The sequence below is a fragment of the Chelmon rostratus genome, chromosome 11 (assembly GCF_017976325.1).
Source record: "Chelmon rostratus isolate fCheRos1 chromosome 11, fCheRos1.pri, whole genome shotgun sequence".
NCBI classification, from domain to species: Eukaryota; Metazoa; Chordata; class Actinopteri; order Chaetodontiformes; family Chaetodontidae; genus Chelmon; species Chelmon rostratus.
In genome coordinates, this window is record NC_055668.1 from 16,483,721 (window position 1) to 16,507,851 (window position 24,131).

The window sequence follows — 24,131 nt, forward strand, 5'->3', positions numbered from 1 at the left end:
TGAAGCAGGATTTCTCTGATTGTTGTTATTAAATTACGTGTCTCACCTTCACTCCTGTTGCAGGTTGTCGTATCGACGACCGTCAATGTGGACGGCCATGTCTTGGCTGTTTCAGACAACATGTTCGTACACAACAATTCCAAGCATGGGCGAAGGGCTCGCAGACTCGACCCTTCAGAAGGTACGCCTCCTTATCTGGAGAATGGTAGGCACATTTTTACATCTTATAATTTGCTACGCTCCTTTCTCCTCATACTTTCTTTCAGACGTCCTCCCATCTTACAAACCGCACACCTAGTTGCTCCTAGTTCCTTAGAATCTTTTGTTCCTCCATCACTTTCATTTTTTTTTACTCTTTAAGTTGCTTTTTTGCCTCCTGCATACCTACTGTTGTGCATTGACTGGAAATAGTATGCATCACTCGGCGTATTTATCTTTTCGATGTCACTAATGACAACAACGATACTCAGAGTAAGTCATGATTTTAAAATGTTATACTACTTCCAGTCTCCTAATGCACCTACATTTGTCCTAAAAGCCTATGTGAAACATGATCAAATTGCTTAAGAATTTGGCTGTGAGGTCAATTTCCTGTCATTGGGTTCTGCAGATTTAGCTGTGAGAGAGCTGAAACAGGGGGAGGAAGGAGAAAGAGAGAAAGGAGGGGGGGGAGGGAAGAGTGGGTTGATGGTGTGTGTGTGTGTGCATGTGGAGGGGGTGGGGGGGCGGCCTATGAGAAAAACAGAACTTACTGTTTTTCTTCCAACTGATTCCATATGATAGACTGATTGCCTGCTCAGCCAAAAGAGAGAAAAGAAGGACCACCAAACCATGGGAAATCCAAAAAGTAAAATGCACTAAACATAACCTTATGACCCTCATGGCCTCCACTCGCAGATGGGAGCGCACACAGCTGAAAGATTGTAAGAAAAAAAAAGGGGGGGGGGGGGGGGGGGGGGGGGACTGACTTGGGCCAATTGTGCAAATTGCTTATCTTCAGATTTCAAGAGCCAATTATGGCTGGGCAAACAGTTTATATACACCACTGACTAAAACAAGCTTCTCTACACATTAATGGGCATTAATGGTTCTATCACCAAAAGCAAATGTAATGTTTAATACAACAACGACTAATAAAAAAAAAAAAAAAAAAAGACTAGACAATTAATATATCTCAGTGCTCTCTAGTCCTAGTGGGGGAAAAAGCTAATCTATTTGTTTTTGTCTTTATTAATGACTCCTCTACTGGAGAACAAAATCAAATAATTAAAGTCCTGCCCGGAGCACCAAAGTCATTATGTTCGCTGACGTTCTGTTTGTGTGTTTCACGTTTATGACACGATAGGTGTGGATCGCCTAGCAACCGGTTTCTTAATGAGGGGAGCAATTAAAGAGGTTGAGCCCTCGCCTCCATGTTCCTCCACTCCCACGGGACCCCATGTGTTGTGTGTGCGCGAGTGTCTGTCTATGTGTGTGTGTGTGTGTGTGCTTGTGTTCTTTACAGGTTGCCCCAACCCATCCTTTCCTCCCTCTCTTCACCACACTCTTCAAAGCAGCAGAGTGACGCCCCGTAAAGCAAGAAAAGGAGCTATTGTCAACCGCCCAGTTGAACATGTCTTTGTCTAATAACTTTAATACACCTTCCCTCTGCTCAACCCTGCGTGCTCGCACAAGTTGAGGCCCCCCCCCCTCCCCACCTCCCAGGCTCGGCTCCAGCTCTATAACAAACTAATTTAGCATGCATCAACAACGATCACTCGCTTTGTTTGAGTCACCTTTAACAAACAGAGATGTGACATGTGAGAAAAGGAGAACCCCGGCCATAAAATGTAATTCCAGCCATGTCCTCCATAGCGCTCTGACAACTAGCAGACAGACAGACAGCGTGCTTTAAATTAGCAACACATTCTTCCTTGTGAGTTCGCTGGGCGAGAAGTCCCAGATATGCGGCTGGCTGACTGTGGCTGAAACAGAGAGGCATCCTTCCTCTGAAGCTCGCGCTGCACTTATACCGCTCGCCTCGCATTGATCAAGAGGTGCTGCCCCCTATTGGCGCAGACAGGGGATAGCCTGTGGATGACAGGCTGAATCTCACCATGTGACATTTTTGTTCACTTGTGTGTACTGTCACACAACAAGCATATTATGCATTCAGACACGAATGTGCTTTGTGGCTGCCTGTCACTCAAACATGTATAGATTCAGGCTCAAAGGTGCATAAACATGCTCACAAATAGCCGAGTCTTTCACACACACGGCGTCGCCCCCCACACACACAGACACACACGAACGGCACAGCACAGACACACACAGACTCTGTCTCTCTCTTTCTCTCACTCGCACACACACACGTTCCTTAGCTCAGTTCCACCATTATAGAGCCCCAGACAATATAGGAGACTCAGCATAGAGCCTGCAGCGCCTGCCTCATTTGCATGCCAAGTGGCTGTAATGCTGTTAGGGTTTATGCAATAAAGACAAGTGAATCCAGACTGCTGGGCCTAAGAGGAAGAAAGAGAGGGAGAAAAGAAGGAAGGGGGGGAAAGCAGAGGAGGAAAGGAGAAAGAGAAGGAGAGAGTATGAGAGTATGAGAGAGAGAGGTTGAGAGAGAGGCAGAAGGAGAGAGAGAGAAAGAGAGTGAGAGAGAGTCAAAGGGAACAGATGGCCCAGGGAGAGGTAAAAGGTATAATCCCATCAGCTGCACTATCAACCGACCATCTGGACATCCCACAGCACAATTACAACACATTTCAGCAGGCAGAACAAAGGACGGCTTCGCGGGGCCATATCAGACCTGTTTGAGTGTCACAATACTAGAGCTGAGACCTCCTCTGCTCAGATCTCGGATCAGTTTTGACGTCCTCTACGGCTAACCTCACCAGAGAGGAAAAAGATTATGATGGCTCACAGATCGGGCGCCTCGGGTCATTTCACAGCAACGTGGATCTTGAGATAAATTTAAACAAACTGATAGAGTAACAGCCCCCCACCACCGCCCCGCCCCCCCAAAAAAAACAAGCCATGAGGTATGAATTCAAATCGGGCGATTTTCCTCTACTGTAACCCAAAGTTTGCAAAGACTTAGTGATGCAGCACTCTTTGCATCCTCATCCGTCCACTCCTCATGATGCCTATCATCTGCTGAGGGGGCATTGTGCGTGTCTGTCATCAGATCGCCTGCGCTGACTGTGTAATCCACTTCGCCACGGTCCCCATTCAGCACATGCTCCCCTCTCTGTCTGTGCATTGAGACATATGCAAATTTTCAGGCAGAAGGGTGGACGGCTTAGGGCCTCAGTCGCTGCCTCTCCATGGGTCCTTCTGTGTGTGGGAGGGGGCGCTGGGATTTCCGAGGTGGTGCGTCTGTGTTTGTGTGTGTGTGTGCGTTTATGCGTGATTGTGTATGCCTGTCGTAGGTTTCAGGCTGCAGCTGCCCCCCAACAGTCACCGTCACCATCAGGCCCTCTTCTTGCCTCCTCCTCCTTCCTGCCCCCCCCCCCGCCCGTCCCAACGCCCCCTCCTTCTCTCTCATCCCCAAAGTCAATTTGTTTACAGTAATTTTGAAGGGTGAATTATTTGCTGTAATCGTCCGCACTGATGAAGGTCAGGCCCTTAGAGGGGGCCCAGCATGCCCATAGAGGGTTGGTCCTCTTTCAGACGCTCCGCTTCGCAATTAAGGAAAGCAAATGTCACTCCTCCAGGCCTCACAAATGAAAATCTGTACGAGGTGATTAGCATGAAGTCAACAGCGCCTGTTAAAGTCAGATTCCCTGTAGTACCAATGTGTGTGTGTGCACTTTATGGGCAGAGAGAGAGAGCAAACATGACCTGAACAGACCCAACAGCAAGGCAAACAAAGGGAGATGTCTTGTCTGAGGTGATCCATACAACAATGGCCGACTGTGATTTACTTACTGGATGGAAAGGATAATAGAGGTTTAGAACTGCGCGTGTAAAGGAAAAAGGAACTTGCTGAAATAGTTGCTCAAATTTTGAGGAGTAGGGAAAACATGCACAATTCATAGTGTATTAAAAGATATTGATGGAAATAGATTAAATTTGATATTGCTATTTTATGGTGAGCTGTCATGCTATTTCTGTTGTAAACACGGTGTTGTGCTGAACACCATATTAAGGTAATGCATCAAATGACAGTGAATGTGAGGCACCAGATCACTCAAATTAGATTATAATAACAACCCAGACTGTTGATGAATGGCAGAGCTGCGTAGCAGAAGTCATGCCAGATGAAAAGCATTGTAATAAACAATATGAAATGGATTGAATCGATCACGAAAAGAAAGAAAAAACTCAATCTGAATAATTCATGAGTGCATTTCACGTTATGAAACCTGAAACTACACTCAGTGTGCCTGTACTGTACGACATATGCAGAACAAAGGTAATGAAATAACATGAACCAGCAAAGCTTAAGCCTGTCATTTCCACTATAACAGCCTGTATCCTTGACTCATTTAAGATGTGTTCAACTTTGAAATTTTACTGTACATGCGGGTGCATGCTTAATCAATTCTGATAGCTACATTTGCCCTGACACATAATTTGCTCCATCAAATCATTTTCCTGGCGAGCCCGGCGTTTAGCCTTTGTGAAGTGGACCATTTGAAGGGTCTGCTTAACTACACCACTCCACCGCGCTGATAAATGATTTTGATTCTCGTGCCTTAAAGGACAAATCCATCATTTTTTTTTTCCAGGGGCAATTTCCATGATTTGTCTTTGTGAGAGAGACATGGAGGGCTGATCGCGGAGGCGATGCAGTGATGTGTCTTTGTGGAAATAGACATGGTTTGAAGCTTAGGTGCTGAATTTGCTCTTCTCTTTGTCTTGGATAAGCAGCCACCCCGTGCATCAAGGCTATCAGCCCCAGTGAGGGATGGACCACTGGAGGAGCCACTGTCATCATCATAGGAGACAACTTCTTCGATGGCCTACAAGTCGTGTTCGGCACCATGCTCGTATGGAGTGAGGTATGAGATATTAGCTGCTTGCACTCTGAAAAATCTATCATACTCAAAACAAACTTTCTAGCCAGTGATTCTAAGAGTATTGACGGTCTAGCTTTTTACTGCAAAAGGCTAATTATTTCTTTTCTTTTCCTCCGTAATCCAGCTGATAACTCCTCACGCCATCCGCGTCCAGACTCCACCTCGGCACATCCCCGGCGTTGTGGAAGTCACGCTGTCCTACAAGTCCAAGCAGTTCTGCAAAGGCGCCCCTGGGAGATTTGTCTATACTGGTGAGTCAAAACCTTCTCTCCCTCACTCCCTCGCTTTCTCCAGGCCTCTCCTGTGCAACCCCCCTCCCTCCCTCTCCTCCCTCTGTCTGGATGGAGCCCTCAACCCCAAGTCCAGGTGCTAATAATGAACTAACCAGGGCCATGCTTGCTGAATGTTAAAATGTGTGAGATCTGCACTGCTAGCGAAAAGGTTTTTTGTGGCGGGGCACCTACACATGCAACTCGATCCCCCTCTGACCTGCCATCATACAAGGGCGCTGCCAAGCTCTGTTAAACTCAAGCTGTCAGGATAACTCATTCTGCCAATTCTCTTTACCTGCCCTGTTGTGAGACAGATAATGCTTCCTGCTAATTTGCTGATTTTGTAAGGCAAAATGTGGTTTCATTTTTTTATGAATCGCATTAGAAACGCAATATCCAGGTTAAGTGCACGAGCGCGTCTGAAGTTACTCTCACGTGTGTTCGACATGAATTCATGGGAGAGAAAGTGTGATGAGAGAGACGTGCGTGCGAGGGAGAAAGGGCGAGTGCGTGTCACACTATAAGTAAGGGATCTGATTATCTGGGCTAACAGAAGGAAGTGGTGGTCTTATCTGTCATCATTGGTGAGGAGACAGAGGTTGTGGGGGTCAGAGCCTGTCTGACCTGGAAGCCTCTGTCTGTTCTTACTCTGATGGGCAGAATGAAACGGGGGCGCGTCAAAGCACTCTCACTTCCCCCAGCACCCCCAGGCCTCCGGCACAGCCCTGGCCTTGAGCACAGCAGAATTGCAAAGTGGGGGCTGGACACCCCCCCACCACCAAACCCCTATCCAGACCCCTCCATCCTGGGGCAGCTGTTTCTCATCAAGCCCCCCACCCCCACCCCCCCCGCCTGCCTTCTCTCTCTCTCGCTCCCCAAACCACCACACTACCACCCCCAGCCATCCGTCCCCTTCTCCTCCAACCGTGCAGTCTGGCCCAGCTCTCCTGCATTTAACCTCCCTAGCAGGAGCGGAGCAGAGGCCAACAAGGCACCAGGATAATGAAACAGGAGTGTAGTGTGGCTGCGTAAGTGTATGTGTGTCTGTTTGTGTGAGAGTGTGAGAGCGAGCGGGAGGGAGGAGATGTGTGTGCGCCAGTGTGTGTCTGTGTGTACATGTGTTACTGCACAGCCCTGAGAAGGTGTATAAGTTAAGACATTAATGGCTTCTATAGCACCCTGGTGAAAGTGCCAGGTCCCTTAAGAACAGACCCCATTAGTCACAGAGGCTAAGCGGATTGGGATGATTACCATCAGGTTTTACTGGGGAAACGTGTCCCCTTCTCTCTATCTTTGTTGATTTCTTCCCCCCCATTCTTCCTCTCTGTCTTCCCTGGGTTCCTACTCACTTCCAGTTAGTATAAAGATACAATTACCCCTTGAGGCAACGGTGGTACAATTGATTAGTGCGCTGAATTAAAAGAGAAAGTCACCAATAGACAGGTCCGGCTCCTCTGCTCTGCTATTCCCCGTGTGGCTCACCCTGATTGTACAAGGGTTGACGCTTGAGAGAATGGACCCGTTAAAGAGAGCAGAATGCATAACGCTTCAATGAGGTATCACTGGCTCCGTATGTACCATAATTGCTAGGTGAAAGGATGTTAGCTACTTCTCTCAGACATTAAAAAGTGAATGGAGTGAGTGGATCATGTATTTAAGGGTGAAACAGCTCATTTCAAACCATAGCTTTTCTGTCTGCGTCGCCGCACTTGAAAAAAAAAAAAGGCACTACACCAGCAAATGGGTTTGAAATGACCTGGAGTCACAATAGCAAATGACATGGGCTGAAAAGGGCATGTAGTGACAGGGTGCTGTCTAAAAGGCACGAAATGTTCCGGTGTCATATTGGAGAGCAACATGTGCATATCAAAGGTCTAGTTATCAAAGCATATGGCTTCAAGCGTGACTTGAGAGCGCGGCTTGAGAGGAGTGCCTTTTTAGACTTTTTTTTTTTTTTCCTTCATGTTGACTCTTCTTGCACCGCCACCCTAATTGTGGAGATTTAACTCGCTCAATTTAAGAAATTATCACAAATTACCAAGAGTCAACACAGAGGAGACTGCAGCCAATTCGAACAGCATAGGGACACGTCCTCACTCGGGTTAGTACCCTGGAACGGCTCCAAAACTCACAATCCATTCTCAGAAAGAGAGCACCCTGTAGTGTATGTCAAATAATCCTGTTGGCATTGACTATTGAATGCTTAAAACACTAGTGAGACAAACAGACATACTATATAAAACTTTAGTAGGCTGTAGTTACAGACTGCTTCAAGGAGCTTGCATCTGTGCTTTAATTGGCACATTTTTAAAGGAAATGACATGTTGGCTATATTTGCTGTTTTACAGTCTATACCTTTTACCTTCTAACAAAATGTTGTCCCTTAGAGCTTGCTAGCTTGTCCTCTGTCTAATCCATGTATTGGTTATCCATTGGTCTAACTGTCAGCAAGGTTGTAGAAAATCAAAAGGAGAAAGTCCTGGCTGTACCTGAGGTCAATACTTTATTATACTTCCCACTTTATTAAGCACTGTGAACAGTGCATGCTGGTTTGAACAGATATTTCTTGAACAAAAAGTGTCCATTTTTGGCCCCATTTGCGGCATCCTAACCTTTTTACTGCATAGTTATAGCACTGTATGAAAGAGTAAATCATAAATAAAAACTTTGACCGTACAGTTTATCCAATTTAAGCTCCTAATTGCATCAGAGCTTTTGGTTTTCTATCTTGGCCAAGTTTCCACGAGAGCCCCCCTCCAGGGGCAGCGATGCAGGCCCTTGGTAATATGGTTCTGCAAGCAGTCCTAACACACTCAGCCACTATTTATCCTAATCAGTGACATCCACATAACCAGGATTGCTTAAAATGAACCCCTTCCGCGCCCCAGAAAACGCACATTTACCGGGACCCCATTTGTCATGGGTAAATTGAGGGTCAGTAAACTTCGCCTGTATCCTCCAGTGGGGATCCAGGACATGCATCATAACGTTAGGAGAGAATGATTGGCGAAGGCGAGCTGTCACACATTTGTCAGGGGGAAGGGAACATTATTTGCTAATTTCCCAAGCTGGGCACTGACAGGGTGCTTCGTCTTCAGACCTTTGGTGACCAGCATGGCTTCTCAGCTATTAGTACAAGTCAAGTGTTTTTTTTTTTCTCCTCACTGTAAAGCGGCAGTAATAAGAGTCATTCGTTCGACCTCACAAGATCGCGGCACACTGGGTGAAGGATTTTGGATGGAGAAGATGCCCCCATACAGTGAGCTGCTCTTGTCTGGCCCTAGTTGAGGCCAGACAGCCTTGAGGGCTGATGGATCGCAAACTTTCCTCGTCAAGGTGACGCTATCGACTCCACTGCACCAAAATCTGACAAAATGGGTATGAGGCAGTCATTCATCAACATAAGGACAAAGGGGTCATGTGTGCTTCACTCAATACCGGTGGAGATCAAGAAATGTCAGCCCGGTGAGGGGTGGAAAAGGAAGATGTTCAAGTGTAGAAGGGAGGTCTCTTTTTTAGTTACGCTTCACCTACAATTTCTCACTTTATGACTGCCAAAAAAAACCTATGTCTTTACATGCATGTGCTATAGATGTCCAACCAAACTAGACCATTTAGTGCAGCAAATTGGAGATATAAATAGTGATACCTAGACCACAAATCCAAAATTAAACTCAGTTCCTGTTCCACTCTTAGAAAGAGGAACAAAATGTTAAGCGGTCTCGGACCCTCCTCTCACAAAAACATTAAATAAACAAACACAGACGTCTTTATCGCACCACATCAGATTGGGCCCTGTGCTGTTCAGCTTGTGAACCGGGCCTATCCTCGCGCTCCTCTACGCCCTGCCGTCACTTTGAAGTCCCAGACTCAGAAGCTGATCAGATGGAGAGCTTCCTTTTCATTTCCTGTCCTGCAGGGTTGGGTTTGGTACTGCGATGGCCGCTGGTCAGCGATGGGGTGTGGCCTACAGCAAAGATATGCTATAATCAAAGGCATTCAAGGCGGTATGTAAACACATCAGCTTTAGAGGAGGACACACCAAATACTCCATATAAACCTTGTGTATTTAAAATCCCTAAATCTATTACGCACGGCATTTCAGATTAGAATTTTACAATTTTTAACTTACCCGCCGATTAAAAAAAAAAATCACAGCAGCATGAACTGCTGCGAGTAAGGATGAAATAGGCATTTTTAAATGTCATCGCCACAGTCAAGTGGGTTGTAACCAGTTGGCACAACAGTTTTAGCACGTGTCAAAGCATGTTATCCACTAGCCATATCCTCATACCTGCCTGTCTCATTACAACTCTGGTATTTAGCACCAGCTCCGCGGGAGTGGAGCAGACACTCATTGCCAAGTTAGATGGGCCTGGTTTGAAGGCCTTGTGAGCTTGTGTGGAGCGCGACAAGGTTCCACGGAGGAAGGTCCTTGTGTCCAATTAGAGGGCTGACGTGACACGTGCTTGCACTCCCCCACTGTCAGGCAGCTTGTCAGGTAGGCTTTGAGAAGCACACTGTGGCATTATTCCACAGCGTGTTATCAGCAAGTGACCTGTGAAATCCAGCTCCAGGAAATTGATTGAAATAAGTACTTGCAGTTGAGCATGTATTTTCCCCCCATTACATCTCTCTGTGAAATGTATTGTGGGTATCTTTCAAGAGAAATATGAAAGTGCGGGTGTGTGTGTGGTTTTTTTTTTCCTCCCGGTAAGGATGGTATTCATTGATTTAATTTTAATTGGACCCACTTTTTGTCCCACAGTATCGTTAGAGGTCTGTTTTGTAATGGTTCCTAAAATGGATTGTCCTCACTAAGTCACAGCATCAGTCCTCTGCTACGGAGAAGATAGACAGAGGAGGCGGGAGGGGGGGGCTCTTGATAGACGAGGATCTTTCCCCTCCTCCTCCTCCTCTCTCTACCTCCTCTTCTTGCCCCATTTTCAGTATGATCCACACCCAACGGGCTTTAAAAGAACTCCACAACCCCCTCCTCCTCCTTCCACTGCCGCATTTTGATTGAAATTCATCGGCAAGTTTATTGAGAAATGAATGAGGGAGGCAGCACGGTATTGACTTTGAGAGGAAAACACAACTCATCTTGAATGAGGGGGAAAACGCGGCCGTAATTTAGCCGTCATCGATCTGTGCCCCGTCCATGTATTGATCTTCATTTTACAATATTAATTTGCGCTTGCAATCAGCTGTGAAGGGAACCCATTTGATTTCTGTTGGCCGGTAATGTGTGAAAGTCCGCCGACGTCCTCAGAGAAGTGGCACACATACTTTAGATGTCATCTAAGAGGATTGAACAGGTGTCTTTGGCCCTTTCTAATAATACGGCCGATATGAAGGGAGTCTGAAATTATGGATGTGCAATCTGTAACATTGCTCCCTTTTAACCGTGTTAATTACATTTTATCTGTTGCAGGAGCAATATCTGCTGGAGACTGTAACTGTCGAGGTTTTTTTCATCTGTATTGGCTCAAAGTTCATGAAATTTCAATGAACATTGATCTGTCTCCATTGATTTATCCTAACTGCAGATCTTTGAAATTTTAATTTCCTGTTCATCTTGAGACTGCTGGAGATGGAATCACTCAATGATAACTGGCTGCAGTGGATGGAGATGATATGGTCAGTGTTAAAACAGATGAGGTTTGCTTTGCGTGGGTTTGCTGTGACAATTCCAATTTGGCTTGGTTTGTTTTTTGCTTTTTGTTTTTGGAGGATGGTCTCTACATCTGCATGCGTGTTTTCTATTCTGTCAACACTGGAACGTATCTGTGCTGTGGAGCAGCAGCATGACCTCTGAGTATCTTTCCTCCTTTGTATGCACAGTATTGAATTTTAACTCCTTACAGTAACACGGAGAACTCTCTCTGTGGCTCCGGTAGACTCTGCTGAACATCAGCGAGGCGAGGTCATTATGTGTGTTGATGCTGCTCTGAGCTGCATCCATCTAACGGACTGCAGGTGCCTAGAAGGCTTCAGTTAGACTGTTTGACAAGTCACAAATGCAATAACACTTGAATGAACTTCTGCCTGTGCTGTTTATCTGTCTCCCCCTTTCCAACTCCCACTCCACCTCTAATTTGTGTTGAGGGGAAAGAAAAAAATAACTGCTCAATGGTGTAGGAGGAGTGGAGATAAGCTCGAAGCAGTTAAGTATAATTAGCGAAAGTAATAGCTGGCAAATGGCAACAAGGCTAGGTTTTTATCTCCTGGAAAGATAGAGTTATCGTAATAAGCTGTAATGGCTGGCAGGAATGCTAGTACTCTGTGCAAGCCTCCATTCAGGCTCATAGACTTAACAAGGAACAATTTCCCTTGAATTTACTGCTTTGCTCAAACATTTCCCTATGTTTATACCCCGATACTGTAAGTCAATACATGTGTTCAATCCGCTTCCATATAGACCGAGGGCACACGGTGGTGTATTGCCATGTAAGCACTTCTGGCTGCCAACGTCGGCCATGTTACACTGTTCCTGTAGAGCGGTTACTCGTGTCCTATTTCTAGAGAACATGGAGAAGGAGCAGCAGACCACACTCAGATGCCATGTACACGCCATCCACTCTACATTTTAAGTAAAGTGGCTAGCTGAGGCGGCTAAAGGAGCTCTCAGAGAAAATGTGTTTGTAGCATGAAAGGACGGGCAGATTAAGGCGTCAGATCAAAATAAGATTGGGAAGTGCACATTCCAGGCAGAGGAATTCCACTGAAGCCCTGCCACGAGCGCTCGTGCGCATGCGTGATATTCAAAATTGGAAATGATATGGTCACAGCTGCGCACCGAGTCATGCATTCCATTTCTTCATATTCTGAAACATGATCATTCGCTCTCCAGAGTGAGAAAATGACTGAAATATTCGTAGAAATCTTCCTCCAAACCACCATGAAGAGAGAGTGAGTCTCTCTCTTTGTCAAGGAATCAGTCAACATGTTCCTTTTACTCAAATATGGCAATAATTCTTTTAGTTATAGGCTGTGACATTTGATATTTGCTCTCACTTTGTTGTCTCATTACGTTTGTTAAATTGTAATCATCTCTGAAATCAAACCATGGAAACAAATCTATGGCAAATTATATCTCTGTATATGTAGCACAAGCAGGGAAAAAGATATAAGCGTTGTAATTGAACAAAACTTGCAACCTGTCTAAATCTGGACAGAAAATGAGAGAAAATGAAAATTCTATTAGTCCATAATGTTCCCTCCACCACCACCCCCCCACCACTTCTCATGTGCTCTTCATCTCTCCTGCAAAGTATTCAAATGCAAGCCCTGCCTTACCTCCCCGTGTCTCTTTTTCTCTAATTATCCATGAGGTCAGTAAGCAAAATGGGGAAGAAGCCAGGAGATCAATACAAATTATCCCTGAGCAAACCAGTGCTGACAGTTTGAATTGCAGCATATGTTTACCCAAAATCAGGCAATTTATCTTAATATCAGGCGAGTAATGCAGCAGGGGTGAGAGGTCACACAATCTCTCCACCTCATAATTACCCGCCTCTAAAACAGGAAAGTGGTATTGATTGGCCGCGAGCCGGGAAGCGGGCGTGACTGGAACGTGCCAGTGACCCCCCCCCACTGCTCGCTCACACACACATACACACACACACGCTATCATACCTCCCCCCAGTTCCCCCCGCCGTCCTCTGTCCCTCCTCCCCTCGGCTAGACTCCCCACCCAGTGCAGGATTTATGGGATGTGTGTGGAGGGTTTCATGTTTCCTTGCAGCCACTGAGAATCCTTACAGGAGGGGGGGGGGGGGGGGTGGGCACGCTCCTTCCACACCCTTAACCCCCTTCTTTCACCATATTGTGATTGTTGGACAGGAGGGCCAGACTGATTTTGGCGTGCATGGAGTCATGCAAGGGCAACGCTGAGCCCGATTTGCCTGTTATATCTTTAGAAGAGAGTAAAGTTTACGACAGAGTGTGAAGCGGGAACATAATGATGTGCCAGGGATTAAAAAAGACATAGGGTGAAGAGGTGGGAGTGAAGGGGGTGGGGGGGAAGAGCTGCTGTCAATGTGTGTGGTGTAAGAAAAAGTAAGAGGAGTAGTACCAATGATTCTTGTAAAAGCTCAGCAGATGAAAGAAAATCTTTGCTTGGAAGAAAAAATGTGCGGGGCAATGCGATGAATACACACATAACACATTTATTCTCCACATTCAATATAAGTGCTCAGTATATATCATCAGCCGCTCTTACAGGATTATTGACATTGTCTGTGTCTGTCTGCACCAGTGTACATGCTATGACTACAAAACTGTCAACTCATCAACTGACAGCACCGTTTAGCGCTAATGCAAGTCTCCATCAGCTGTCAAAAGCATTTGCATGAAATCAATAGCAGATGGCGGTCTGTGTCACCAATTTCATTACGCCGGGGTTGTTACAAAGATCATCTCCATGATAGATGAGATGGCGACATGTCGACATGCGGAGATCACGCCTGACGCTTGGACTTCGAGCCATGTGTTAAACCCAACTGAGATGAGTTTAAATGTAATTCTTGTTTGACACATTTGAGTGCCTCCATATGTCGGCATTCAGCGCCGTGTAGAGACTGTAAAGAAAAACGCTGATAAAATTCACTTTAAACTGTTCTTTAAGGGTACAGGATACCCTACCCCCCGAGCCACATTCATCAGAATTCTTAGGTCTGCGTTTACAGTAGGGCATCATTATCATTGGAAAGGCACATCAGAAAGAACACCTCTCCCAACCTAGGTCTCGTCCTGTACTGTACGGCTCTCCGGCTGCGTTCCCAGCATGCCTGGCGGGTTGTGTAGGCCCCAGCTGAGGCAGAGGACAGGAGAGCGTGATGTATCACCCTGAGAGAGCCCACTGACAGCCTCTGATGATGGATGGCCTGATTATGGAGTGCTTTTTACACATACACAATTTACATCACACTGAGCAGCGGGGTCTGGCAGGGCTGCCGTGCACGTACACTCTCTCAGCCGGGCACGTGCACTCACACACACACACACATATATATGCATGCTGATGTGTGTACACATGTACAGGACTGCCAGAGTGCATAGATAAGAAAGGGGTGGAAATAACAAAAGAAAGGGGGCAAATTCCTTGCTACAGCCTTGTCATGTACGATCAATACGGCAGATCAATCCTTTATTAAGGAGAAGATGGCGTTCCCCCACATTCTGAAGAGGACCTTTGTCGTTTCGGGACACATGATGACATGTCAAATCAGATTTCCAGCAGTGTATGGTGTATGGCGTGGGGTTTATTCAGGTGTGCCTGGCCAGCGGGGCTGAATGCTACTGTATTTGCGAGCTAGATCCTCGCTATCGATTAGCACCGTGCATTGTCCATGCTTGAACACATAATTGCTCCATTTGATCACGGTCGAGCTGGCGATTACTGGATTCAGGTTTTGGCAGAAGCGGCGCACGTGTCAGTACACGACTACTGTACGTATGTGTGAGAGAGCAGGTAGAGTGCATGCATGTCTGCATGTGTGTTCAGATGAAAGGGAACAAAAGAAAAGTGAGAAACCTGAAGGTTCGTTTTCCTGCCGCGACTCCCTGGCTTGTGCTTCAGTGGCCCTGCCTGCCTGCCTGTGTGCGCGTGGGGGGGCGTTCGCTTGCTTTCACATTCTCTGGCGTTCAGCAGGTTCAGCGAGCTGTGCGGTGTTAATGCTGAAATTACATGCTGAGTAATGAGTGATGGGCCAAATTACAGGCTGAACAATGAATAGAGGCAGGCAGCTCTTATTAGTCTCCATAGAAAGCCATTGATTTATGAAGCGCCTTGCTCGGCGGAGTTACTCTCCTGAAAATGATATCTACATTGAGAAGTGATGTTCTCTATTAAGTCGTTCCTTCCCCCTTTACACTGCTCTCCTCCTTTCCTCCCCTCCTCTGCTCTCCCTCCCTCGCCTTGTCCTGCCTATGAGTGTACACATGATTGTTTAGAATCAGGCGGAGCTGTAAGGAAGCCTTCAATTACCCATTAGGACTGTCAGACATAAAACGCCCTGCTCTCACCAAAGTCTGGGTTATGATTCATTTACTTTGTGCCTCTGATTCATCGCCCAATATGCCTCATGCCCCAGATTACTATTTGAGGGGTGGGAGAGATTAATGGCTCCATGGGATCTGCTGCCGTATTTCACGGGCCCAGTGTTGCAGTACAGTTGGTGCAGAAGGGTGAAATGACAGCAACTTACACTAGATCAATGTGTGGACAGCCTTTCACAGATTATTAAAGCTCTGTTAGATTAAAAGACCCCCGCTATGTAGTTTGCTGTAGTCAATATTCTCAAGCAGATAAAAAGGGGGAGGGTCCCTCTGAAGGATTCTCAGACTGATGTAGGTCATCACGGCTGTTAATGGAATAACACTTGGTGACACAAGTGTCAGAGGAACGCGTGTCATTTTCCGTCGCTCGCTCCCCGGAGCCGGCAATGTTTCATAAAACATCGTCGTCTCACCCCTGAGGTTTCTTTGAAATTAGGCATTCTGAAATGACTTTTGTACTGTAAATTCCAGCAGATTTCTCAATTAGTTTCTTCCCGTCTCTGGCAAAATTAGCCCCCGAAATGGTTCTAATTTTCCTCCACCCTTTCTGTTCTTTCAGCCCTGAACGAGCCCACCATCGACTATGGCTTCCAGAGGCTGCAGAAGGTCATCCCCAGACACCCCGGCGATCCTGAGAGGTTACCAAAGGTCAGTGCGGTGTCCGTGCTGCACAGAGAGACGCAGAACGGCGATGAGACGGAGCTGTCTGGGTTATAATGCCTTAATACTCGAATGTGACAAATAAACAAAACAACATTACCATCAACGCTGAGCACAGTGACCCCAAACCGTGACAGCTTTGCTTCACATATGTGGCTTACCCACTAACCAGCGTGGTAATGGTATTGGTTTTGTGTGTGGAGAGAGGCGTAAACTCTCTGTGTGGTAAAATAGCTCAATCAGGCGTTTTCCTCTCCAGTAGTCTGTGGAGATGGTAATCTGGTCAGAAACGACGTCTGCACCCTCATTACCCCACTCATGTTTTCCTTTCATTTTCTGCAGCTCGATTTGGTTTAATCTTTTGTTTACAGAACCCTGTGCCGTAAACCCCCTAGTCTTACTGCAGCTAATAGACAAAGACTGCATGTTATTATGCTTTGGCTTTCTTATTGTTTTCTTTTGAACCTGGGTGAAGGAGTTGAAAGCCACATCAGTTTTAGACACACTGGTGTGGCACATGAATAGGCTGCCATATTGAAAGACCTGAGCATGAAAACTAAAGTGCACGCGCTTTTTTTCACCCCTCTCTTTCCCTCCCCTGCAGAAACTCTTTGATTCTTTTACTCTTTTCATTCCCTTTGATTCTTTTATTCTTTCCACTTCCTATTGATAAAATCTATCTGTATGTTTTCACTAATTGCTACCCTGCCAGTAACAATTTTGGTGACTGACGTTCCAGATGTGTCAAGTGTAATAATATGACTGATTAGTACATTCAAAACCCCTTGGCATGTAGTAAAGTGGTGGCCACCTCAGAGTTTTAATAATACTGTAAAACCTTTAAAGACCTTATCTATTAAATCCCAGCATGCAACACAGCAATATCATTAACGTCCAACGGACAATTTAATAAAGAACAGACCGTGTGGTAGCTATAGACGTTTGACCAAGGCAATGTGGAGAAATGGAACATCACAGCTAGTCCCTGGTTCAGTATATGAAGTGTTTCAATTAGACTCGGTCCCTGCGGAGACAGGAAACAACACCTAGACATGAAATGTTACTCTAATTTCAACTGTAAACGTAGACCAAAAGGTAAAGTACACTTACCTTTAATATCCACATGGCTTCCTCTATCTCCGCAGGCATCGCTGGTCAATCTAGCTGCACTGTTTCAATTTTATAAAGTCACAGAGTCTTTGCGAAATCCACGTCTTTTCAACAAAGAGCGCAACAATGTTAAACACGGCTTTATTACAGAGAAACCCGGCTTCTTTCCTTGAATACAAAGCGTCGTTGGTCGCGAGACAGATTTTGACACTGAACCCAAGATTAGTTTCCTGGGTGCGCGTATACTTAATATAGCACGCTCTCCCAGCCTTTGCATGAAACAATCACAGAGTGAGATGAAACCCTGCACTTCCAATAAACAACATAAATATTTGATTTGCTCTCTAATGGACCCAAATATGGGGTTCAGGGGGCATGTAAATGATCCCACCAAGTGATTCGTCATTGTTAAGCTTGCCATCTGAGGGTCAGCTCTCGGGGTCAAAAGCACATTCCCAATAAAACAGCCCGCGGCGGGCTGAGGCTGGCATGTACATTTGGAATGAGAACAGAAACAGCATATAGAGAACAGCCATTACAGGGTGCAGGTGAGGTAGGGAGACTCTATAAAAAGAAGATAAAGCTGGAGGACGCGCGGTGTGCATTAGCAGAAAGGCAAATCGACACCAAGCCCACTCACCGCCTCTACCCCCCCCCCCCCCCCACATGACTTCACCCTCCAGTTGATAATATTACTGCGCTATATTGATTTCCACCAGCCTTCTCCCTGGGACCAGTAAGACACGTGGTAATTGTAAGGAGACAGAAAGCCAATATGGGAGTGCTCATGGATAGCAAGGGATGCACGCTAATATTGTTGCTACACAGAGAAAAAAAGGGGGGAAGCTGCCTCTGATTGAAGTTTACCTCGTAATTCTAAGACAACATCGTAGATGACAGTCTGACCCTGTGGGAGGAGTGGAGATATAAAAATTCAATGCAAAGTCCAGGGTGAATATGAAAGTAATAAGTGTGAGCAGTCAAGTGATGAGAAAGGAGATTGGTTTGCGGGCATCGCGTTAAGTGAAGAGAGACTTTGGAATTCACCCTCCTTTTTAAGATCTTGTTATAAAACAATTTTCTATTCATAATATAAAAAAGACAATTTATAATACCATTTTGTGCCCTCTGGCAGTAATGGACAAATAGACTGGATATCACATTATATCACACTCAATTTCTCTCTTCTGTAACAAATTAGATTCATTATGAAATTAAAAGTGGAAACTCAATATTGTTTTATTATTAAGCTGATTGCTTTGGATTCTTTTCTTTCCTCCCAAAATGAGCATAAGCCCATTCTTTTCCAATTCTTTGTGTAATCCACAAGGAGAAAATATTACAAATGTGTTCATGTCAAGCAATTACCCATGTATTTAAATGAATCTCTCTTCCTGTGCTCTTTGAAGTACCTTCATCTAATGGCCCTATGCTTCTAAATGCATTCATTACCTCAGGCTAGAGCTAACAGAGTAATTGCCTTACAGTTTTATAATGGCATTAGCACTCCAAGCTACATAACCTAGGCCCTCTTTTATTAACTGTGATAATATAAATACAACATCCATGTTAATCTAGTGCTTGAAGAATCACACTCAGGCTGATTTAGACCACATCTCCTTATTGTTAGATATTTTTTATAACACATCATTTATTACGGCTTCCTCCCGTTTTTCCTCGGCATTAACGCAAAACAGTTTCTAAATCTTGGGTGATCTGTCATCTGAGCAGCCCCATTTAAACAGTTGTTGAACACGGGACCTTTATGCAAAGCGAGGCAAACAATGGCAGGAATCTGTCACGCATTTGTCACAGAACAACAGAAATCATTTGAGGCCTTTAATTGTTTCAATTTAACATGGTGTGTTCTGATATGTCTCCATGACAAGAAAGCCAATTACACTTATGCTGGAGCAGTATTGAGATTTACATGGAAATGCCCTCAGAACACTATTCCGTGTTAATCGTATTCACAGCGTGAGCTGATACGCATGAAAGCGTCTCGTCAGAAGAAAACAAACTTCTTCCTTGATTGGGTGCAGCACTTCTCATCATCCTCGGATATGACTAGGTTGCCACTTAAGCATAGCCTTGCGAGTCAGCTTGGTTAGTTAAGACACCACGCGGTAAACGACAGATTAAGGATGAGAGGCAATATCGTTTTCTCTCCTCCTTTTTCCAAGCTGTCCTTATGTCACTGCTGCAAAGTACCATATGGACAAGGAGGGAGAGGACGTTTTACAGAGAATGAAACATGGCTTGTGAACGCGACAGTCTTAATTGCTTTAATTGTTGTTTAAAATTGAGAGCCATGTAGGAGATCTTGAAATATGATAGAATAGATTATTGGTAATTATTAACTGCAGACAAAAAGAAAGAAAACCACTTTATCTCACTCAGCAAGAGAGAGAGAAATCTGTTCTGCCTGATGAGAACACATCAAGACAGCTGGTCCTCTCATTTAGTCTACCTGCCTCACGACAACCATAATTCTTTATTTGTATGCAAACTAGATGCATGCAACGTTGAGCATACACACCAATTTCAGAGGTAAATGCCCATTCTAAGAGCCACCCATCCGGTAACTTGGGGTGGATTAAGCGATATGTTTCTATAAGAGAGCATGGCATTCGCTGGAAGTGGCTTCTACAGTGATTCATCTTGATAAATCAAGGACTGTGGTAGATATGCTCCTCAGGATGAAAGGGCCCATACACACACTCCGTACACACTACATACGCTGTGCCTCGGAAATGCAGGCCAAGTCTTGGAGGCCGCTGTTTGAAGGCGCGAAGGCTGTGTTTACATTCATTTACGGCAGCTGCCGTCTTAATCCCACACTGCTATTGCCAAGTGATGGAACACTTCAGACAAATTACCGAGGCCCGCAAAAGAAAACACAGCGAATGTGGGAAGAAAACAAGCGCCATCTGAGATGTTTCTGGTGACAGATTTGCATTGCTTTTAACCAGGGTTCTAACAGCACAGTCGACAAATCTCTGCTCTACAGCAGGTGACAACAAGCGAGCATTTTAAAAACACACGCAACAGCCATGTCTGCAACTTGCCTTTGTCAGATTAAATGCACTCTAAAAGGAGAAGAGGGTTTTCATAGAGCATATTGCCTTCTGTATTATAGAAAACAAAGAGAGCAGTCTGGTTGCTTGAGAGGGATTTAATTGTAAGTGCTGAATTCAAAGAGCAGATAAAGACACACAAACGGGCCAAACCCCACCTAGCTGAAAGCCCGAAACAGAGTGGGGGGAACGGGATCCGGGGCCAACTCATTTTCAGTGTTAAGAGCCAAAGCAACACAGCTAATCCGCATTGTCAAGCGGGGGCAAGCATGCAGACATGGATAAGACCACATCCTGAGCATCCGTGTCCCCAAGGCACAAGCACCCAGCTCTTGCTGGATGGGAAGTCATTTGTGAAGTCCTTTGCAACAGCCAGTCAAAGAGGTTAATTGAAAAATTCCTTAATGTCATTACAACAGAACTAGATTAACCCAGAGCTAATTCACTTTATTGTTCTGAAGAGAGGGGACTCAGCGCTGAACTCCAGAGCAAACGTGAAGCCCAGAATCAGGGGTGAGGTGTTGTTTTTAAAGGACTATGCCAGTTTAATTAAGATAGGGAACATTATTCACTGCTCTGCATGGTTGGAAGGAGCAAAGTGGTAACGCTGTATAAATGCAGCACCGGTGCCTCTTAAATCAGGGCGGCTTTTTATTTAGCGCTTGAATATGTAAACATTTCTGAAGCTCTCCACGACCCTGCTGTGTAATGTTGTTTGGGATATCGTTTGTTACTGTGCGGACCACTGGGTAATCTGCTTGGGTCTTAACATTTGCTCTTCCTGTTTTCCTCATCAGGAGGTGTTACTGAAGAGGGCGGCTGATCTCGTCGAAGCCCTGTATGGAATGCCCCACAACAATCAGGTCCGTATCCACGCAGCTGCTTCGGCGTGCTTACACCTCTGCTAAGCAAGAAACCGTTGAAAATGTACTGATAGCATCACCAAAGGGTATTTTCGCCACTATATCTGGAACGACGTAGGCTACATGTGTTAACCATATAGCCAAGAACCATGCATCAAAGCAAAAGCGCGGCTATAAGAGAGAGAGAAAAAAAAAAAACAACAACCATAAATAACAAAACCTCTGCCTTCTCTGCGCTTCTCAGGAGATCATTCTGAAGAGGGCAGCTGACATCGCCGAGGCCCTGTACAGCGTTCCCCGCAACCACAACCAGATCCCCTCGCTCGCTAACACAGCCTCCCACGGCATGATGGGAGTCAACTCCTTCAGCAGCCAGCTAGCAGTCAATGTGTCTGAGTCACAAGGGAATGACCAAGGTATGTGATTTAGGATATGGCTCCACAAGTCAGCGGTTCTCAAAAGTGGGGTCCGGGGAGCCGCTGGGGGTCCTCGAGGGGATTCCTGGGAGTTTGTAGGAAATTGAGAAATAGTTAAATTTCACTCTTTTTTTTTTCCTTCTCTCATTAAAATGAGAAAATGGATAGAGATTCCGTTTTTGAGCACTGCCCCCATGCTCACCTACGGTATAGGCAGTTAAAGGGTCTAATTAAGAGACAAATTCTTTTTCTTATTAAACTGACATCTGCAGTATGCACCGATGTAAAAATGTTTGATTGCAGCAGTACATTTCCATTATCATTTGGTGTAATCAGCGAACATTTCCCTGGTAAATACTGTGCAGACGCCCAACAAGAAATGAATGAATTTCCCTTCCCTTCTCCCACCTACGTTGTTCAGTGGGCTACAGCCGGAACACCAGCAGCGTGTCCCCCCGGGGCTACATCTCCAGCAGCACCCCGCAGCAGTCGAGCTACAACACCGTCAGCAACAGCATGAATGGCTACGGCAACGCCGGCATGAACCTGGGAGTGCCAAGCTCCCCTGGGTTCCTCAACGGATCCTCTGCCAACTCCCCATATGGAAGTGAGTAGCTTGCCACTATCGCACGCTGTAGTAGCACTAAGCTGCTGCTGATTTAATTCCAGCTCCCACATTCGTTTTCACTTCTATGAATCACTTCTGACAGGGTTATAACATTATTGATGGCGATAATATATTACTATTCATTCACAGGGGCTTGTTTAGTTTTAGTACTTCGGAGAACACACATAGAGTCGGAGAAATATTCATTTTTATGTGTATTTCACCGTACGCCACCTGTATTTGTTCAACCGGACAAGATGTTGATGGTAGGGGCCTGTGAGCACTGATCGTGTATCCCCCCTGGCAGTAATACTATCCTAGCCTTACCTTAACTGCCCTCTCCAGCACTACTCACAGCACGTTCTCACTCTCTCCCTCCCTCCCTCCCTCCTTTTCCCTCCCTATCGTCTCTGCAGTTAAACAAAAGAGCGCCTTCGCCCCTGTGGTCCGACCCCAGGCCTCCCCACCCCCCTCCTGCACCAGCGCCAACGGCAACGGACTGCAAGGTGAGCCCCCCTCACCCCCTCATCCTTTCCCTACGGACTACTGGTCAGATACCGCTGCTCAGGCCTCTGTCCGGTTTGGTGAGGGACTAATCATTACAAATATATGCATTTTGACAGGCCAATTTACACCTTTCAGTTCAAACACTCACACAGAGCACATCTCCACACACGCACCACGCAAGCGCTGTGCAGGACTGCCGTCTCACGTCTGCGCAAACACGCACGCCGACATACACCCTCGTTGCCCTTTCGTACAAATGATCCTCTCTGATGTCGCAGGAAAAGACCTTCCCAGAATTGTTTTAGTAATTATGTTTATTAGGTTTTGTGCATGTGTCATGACCAACATGATTGCTTTGAAAACAAGCTTAGCCGTAGTGTGTGCCCCAAGATTAATAACATTGGGCTTAATGAAGTGGGAAATTAAAGTTCATCTTGCTACACGTTCATACTTATTAATACATGTTGTGCAGAAATTAATGAGCAATGCCTTGCCATCATCTGCGCTGGCAAACTTAAAAGCATTTCAACCATGACTCTACAAATACACTCAGAGCAATATAATAATATATCATCCCAGCACTTCACTAGTCGCCTAATTGTTAAAACGTGTGAAAATACTGAATATATAAACTCTCAGAGTGAGGTACAGTTGCTAATGATATCCTAAGCAGATGGTCTTGGTAAAATAACGGAAGCTACCTTTGATCTTGCCTAATCTCTGTTAGATAATGACGCAGACGCACGACTTGAGGAATGTGGAAATGTAGGACTAATGCGCTGCACAGCGTTGCAGAGTCGAGGATAAAGAGACGAGGGGAGGAAAGGAAGCCATAGAAGGAATCTGAGGGGAGTCTGAGGAGTGTCTAGTACTGTAGCATTGTGGCATTGTGGGAAGTGACCGTGTTGTTGCTCTGCCGTCACCACGGCCGCGTCCCCCGGGAGTCTGGGCCACTGTTTGCCATTACCCCAACGCCAGGAGAAATATCACACATAGCAAGACTGGCATGCTGGGGGCTGAAATGTCAGAGCAGGAGGGAGGTTTTCAAACTCTCCCCGTTAGGAGGACGTGCAGCAGCAGGCTGGCGGACACGGCAAACACTCACAGGCACATACGCAAACAGGCACATTCAGGCATACATTCACGCACTTGTGCAGCGTCAGATGGCTGGACTCACACACACATATGCACACACACACACACGCACCAGCACATAGACATATGCATGCACACACGCACAGATTTTATTAATTTTCAAATTTATATCCACACCTGTTTTACCCCAATAAACTAATCTCCCTTTCCTTCCTGTCTCTGTTTCTTGCAGCCATGTCCGGCCTGGTTGTCCCTCCAATGTAAATGCACTTTCATCATCTCAAGCACCAGTCTACACACTACCACTTCACAGGACACCCCCCCCCCAGCACACAGCAAAACGCTGGTGTAATGTATAGTCAGCCGCTTGTTCTGTTTTTAAAGATGAAGAAGAAAAAAAAAAGAAAAGAAAGAAGTGATTTTTTTTCTTTTGAATGACTTTCGCAAAAACCT

At 45.6% G+C, this 24,131-nt stretch overlaps 1 protein-coding gene across 8 annotated transcripts in view; it reads left to right on the plus strand.

The window, feature by feature from the left end:
- Positions 1-24,131, plus strand: part of LOC121613489 (transcription factor COE3) — a 65,985-nt gene extending 41,854 nt beyond the window's left edge. Inside the window, exons 8-16 of one of the 8 annotated variants that reach the window (XM_041946872.1) lie at positions 64-205; positions 4,858-4,991; positions 5,134-5,260; positions 15,903-15,991; positions 20,988-21,053; positions 21,298-21,469; positions 21,891-22,076; positions 22,493-22,660; positions 23,911-24,131. In XM_041946872.1, coding sequence (XP_041802806.1) covers positions 64-205; positions 4,858-4,991; positions 5,134-5,260; positions 15,903-15,991; positions 20,988-21,053; positions 21,298-21,469; positions 21,891-22,076; positions 22,493-22,660; positions 23,911-23,942 — 1,116 coding nt within the window. In that variant the 3' untranslated portion in view covers positions 23,943-24,131. The remainder of the gene's footprint in view (positions 1-63; positions 206-4,857; positions 4,992-5,133; positions 5,261-15,902; positions 15,992-20,987; positions 21,054-21,297; positions 21,470-21,890; positions 22,077-22,492; positions 22,661-23,910) is intronic. The other 7 variants (XM_041946877.1, XM_041946873.1, XM_041946878.1 and 4 more) reach the window with 7 other exon arrangements.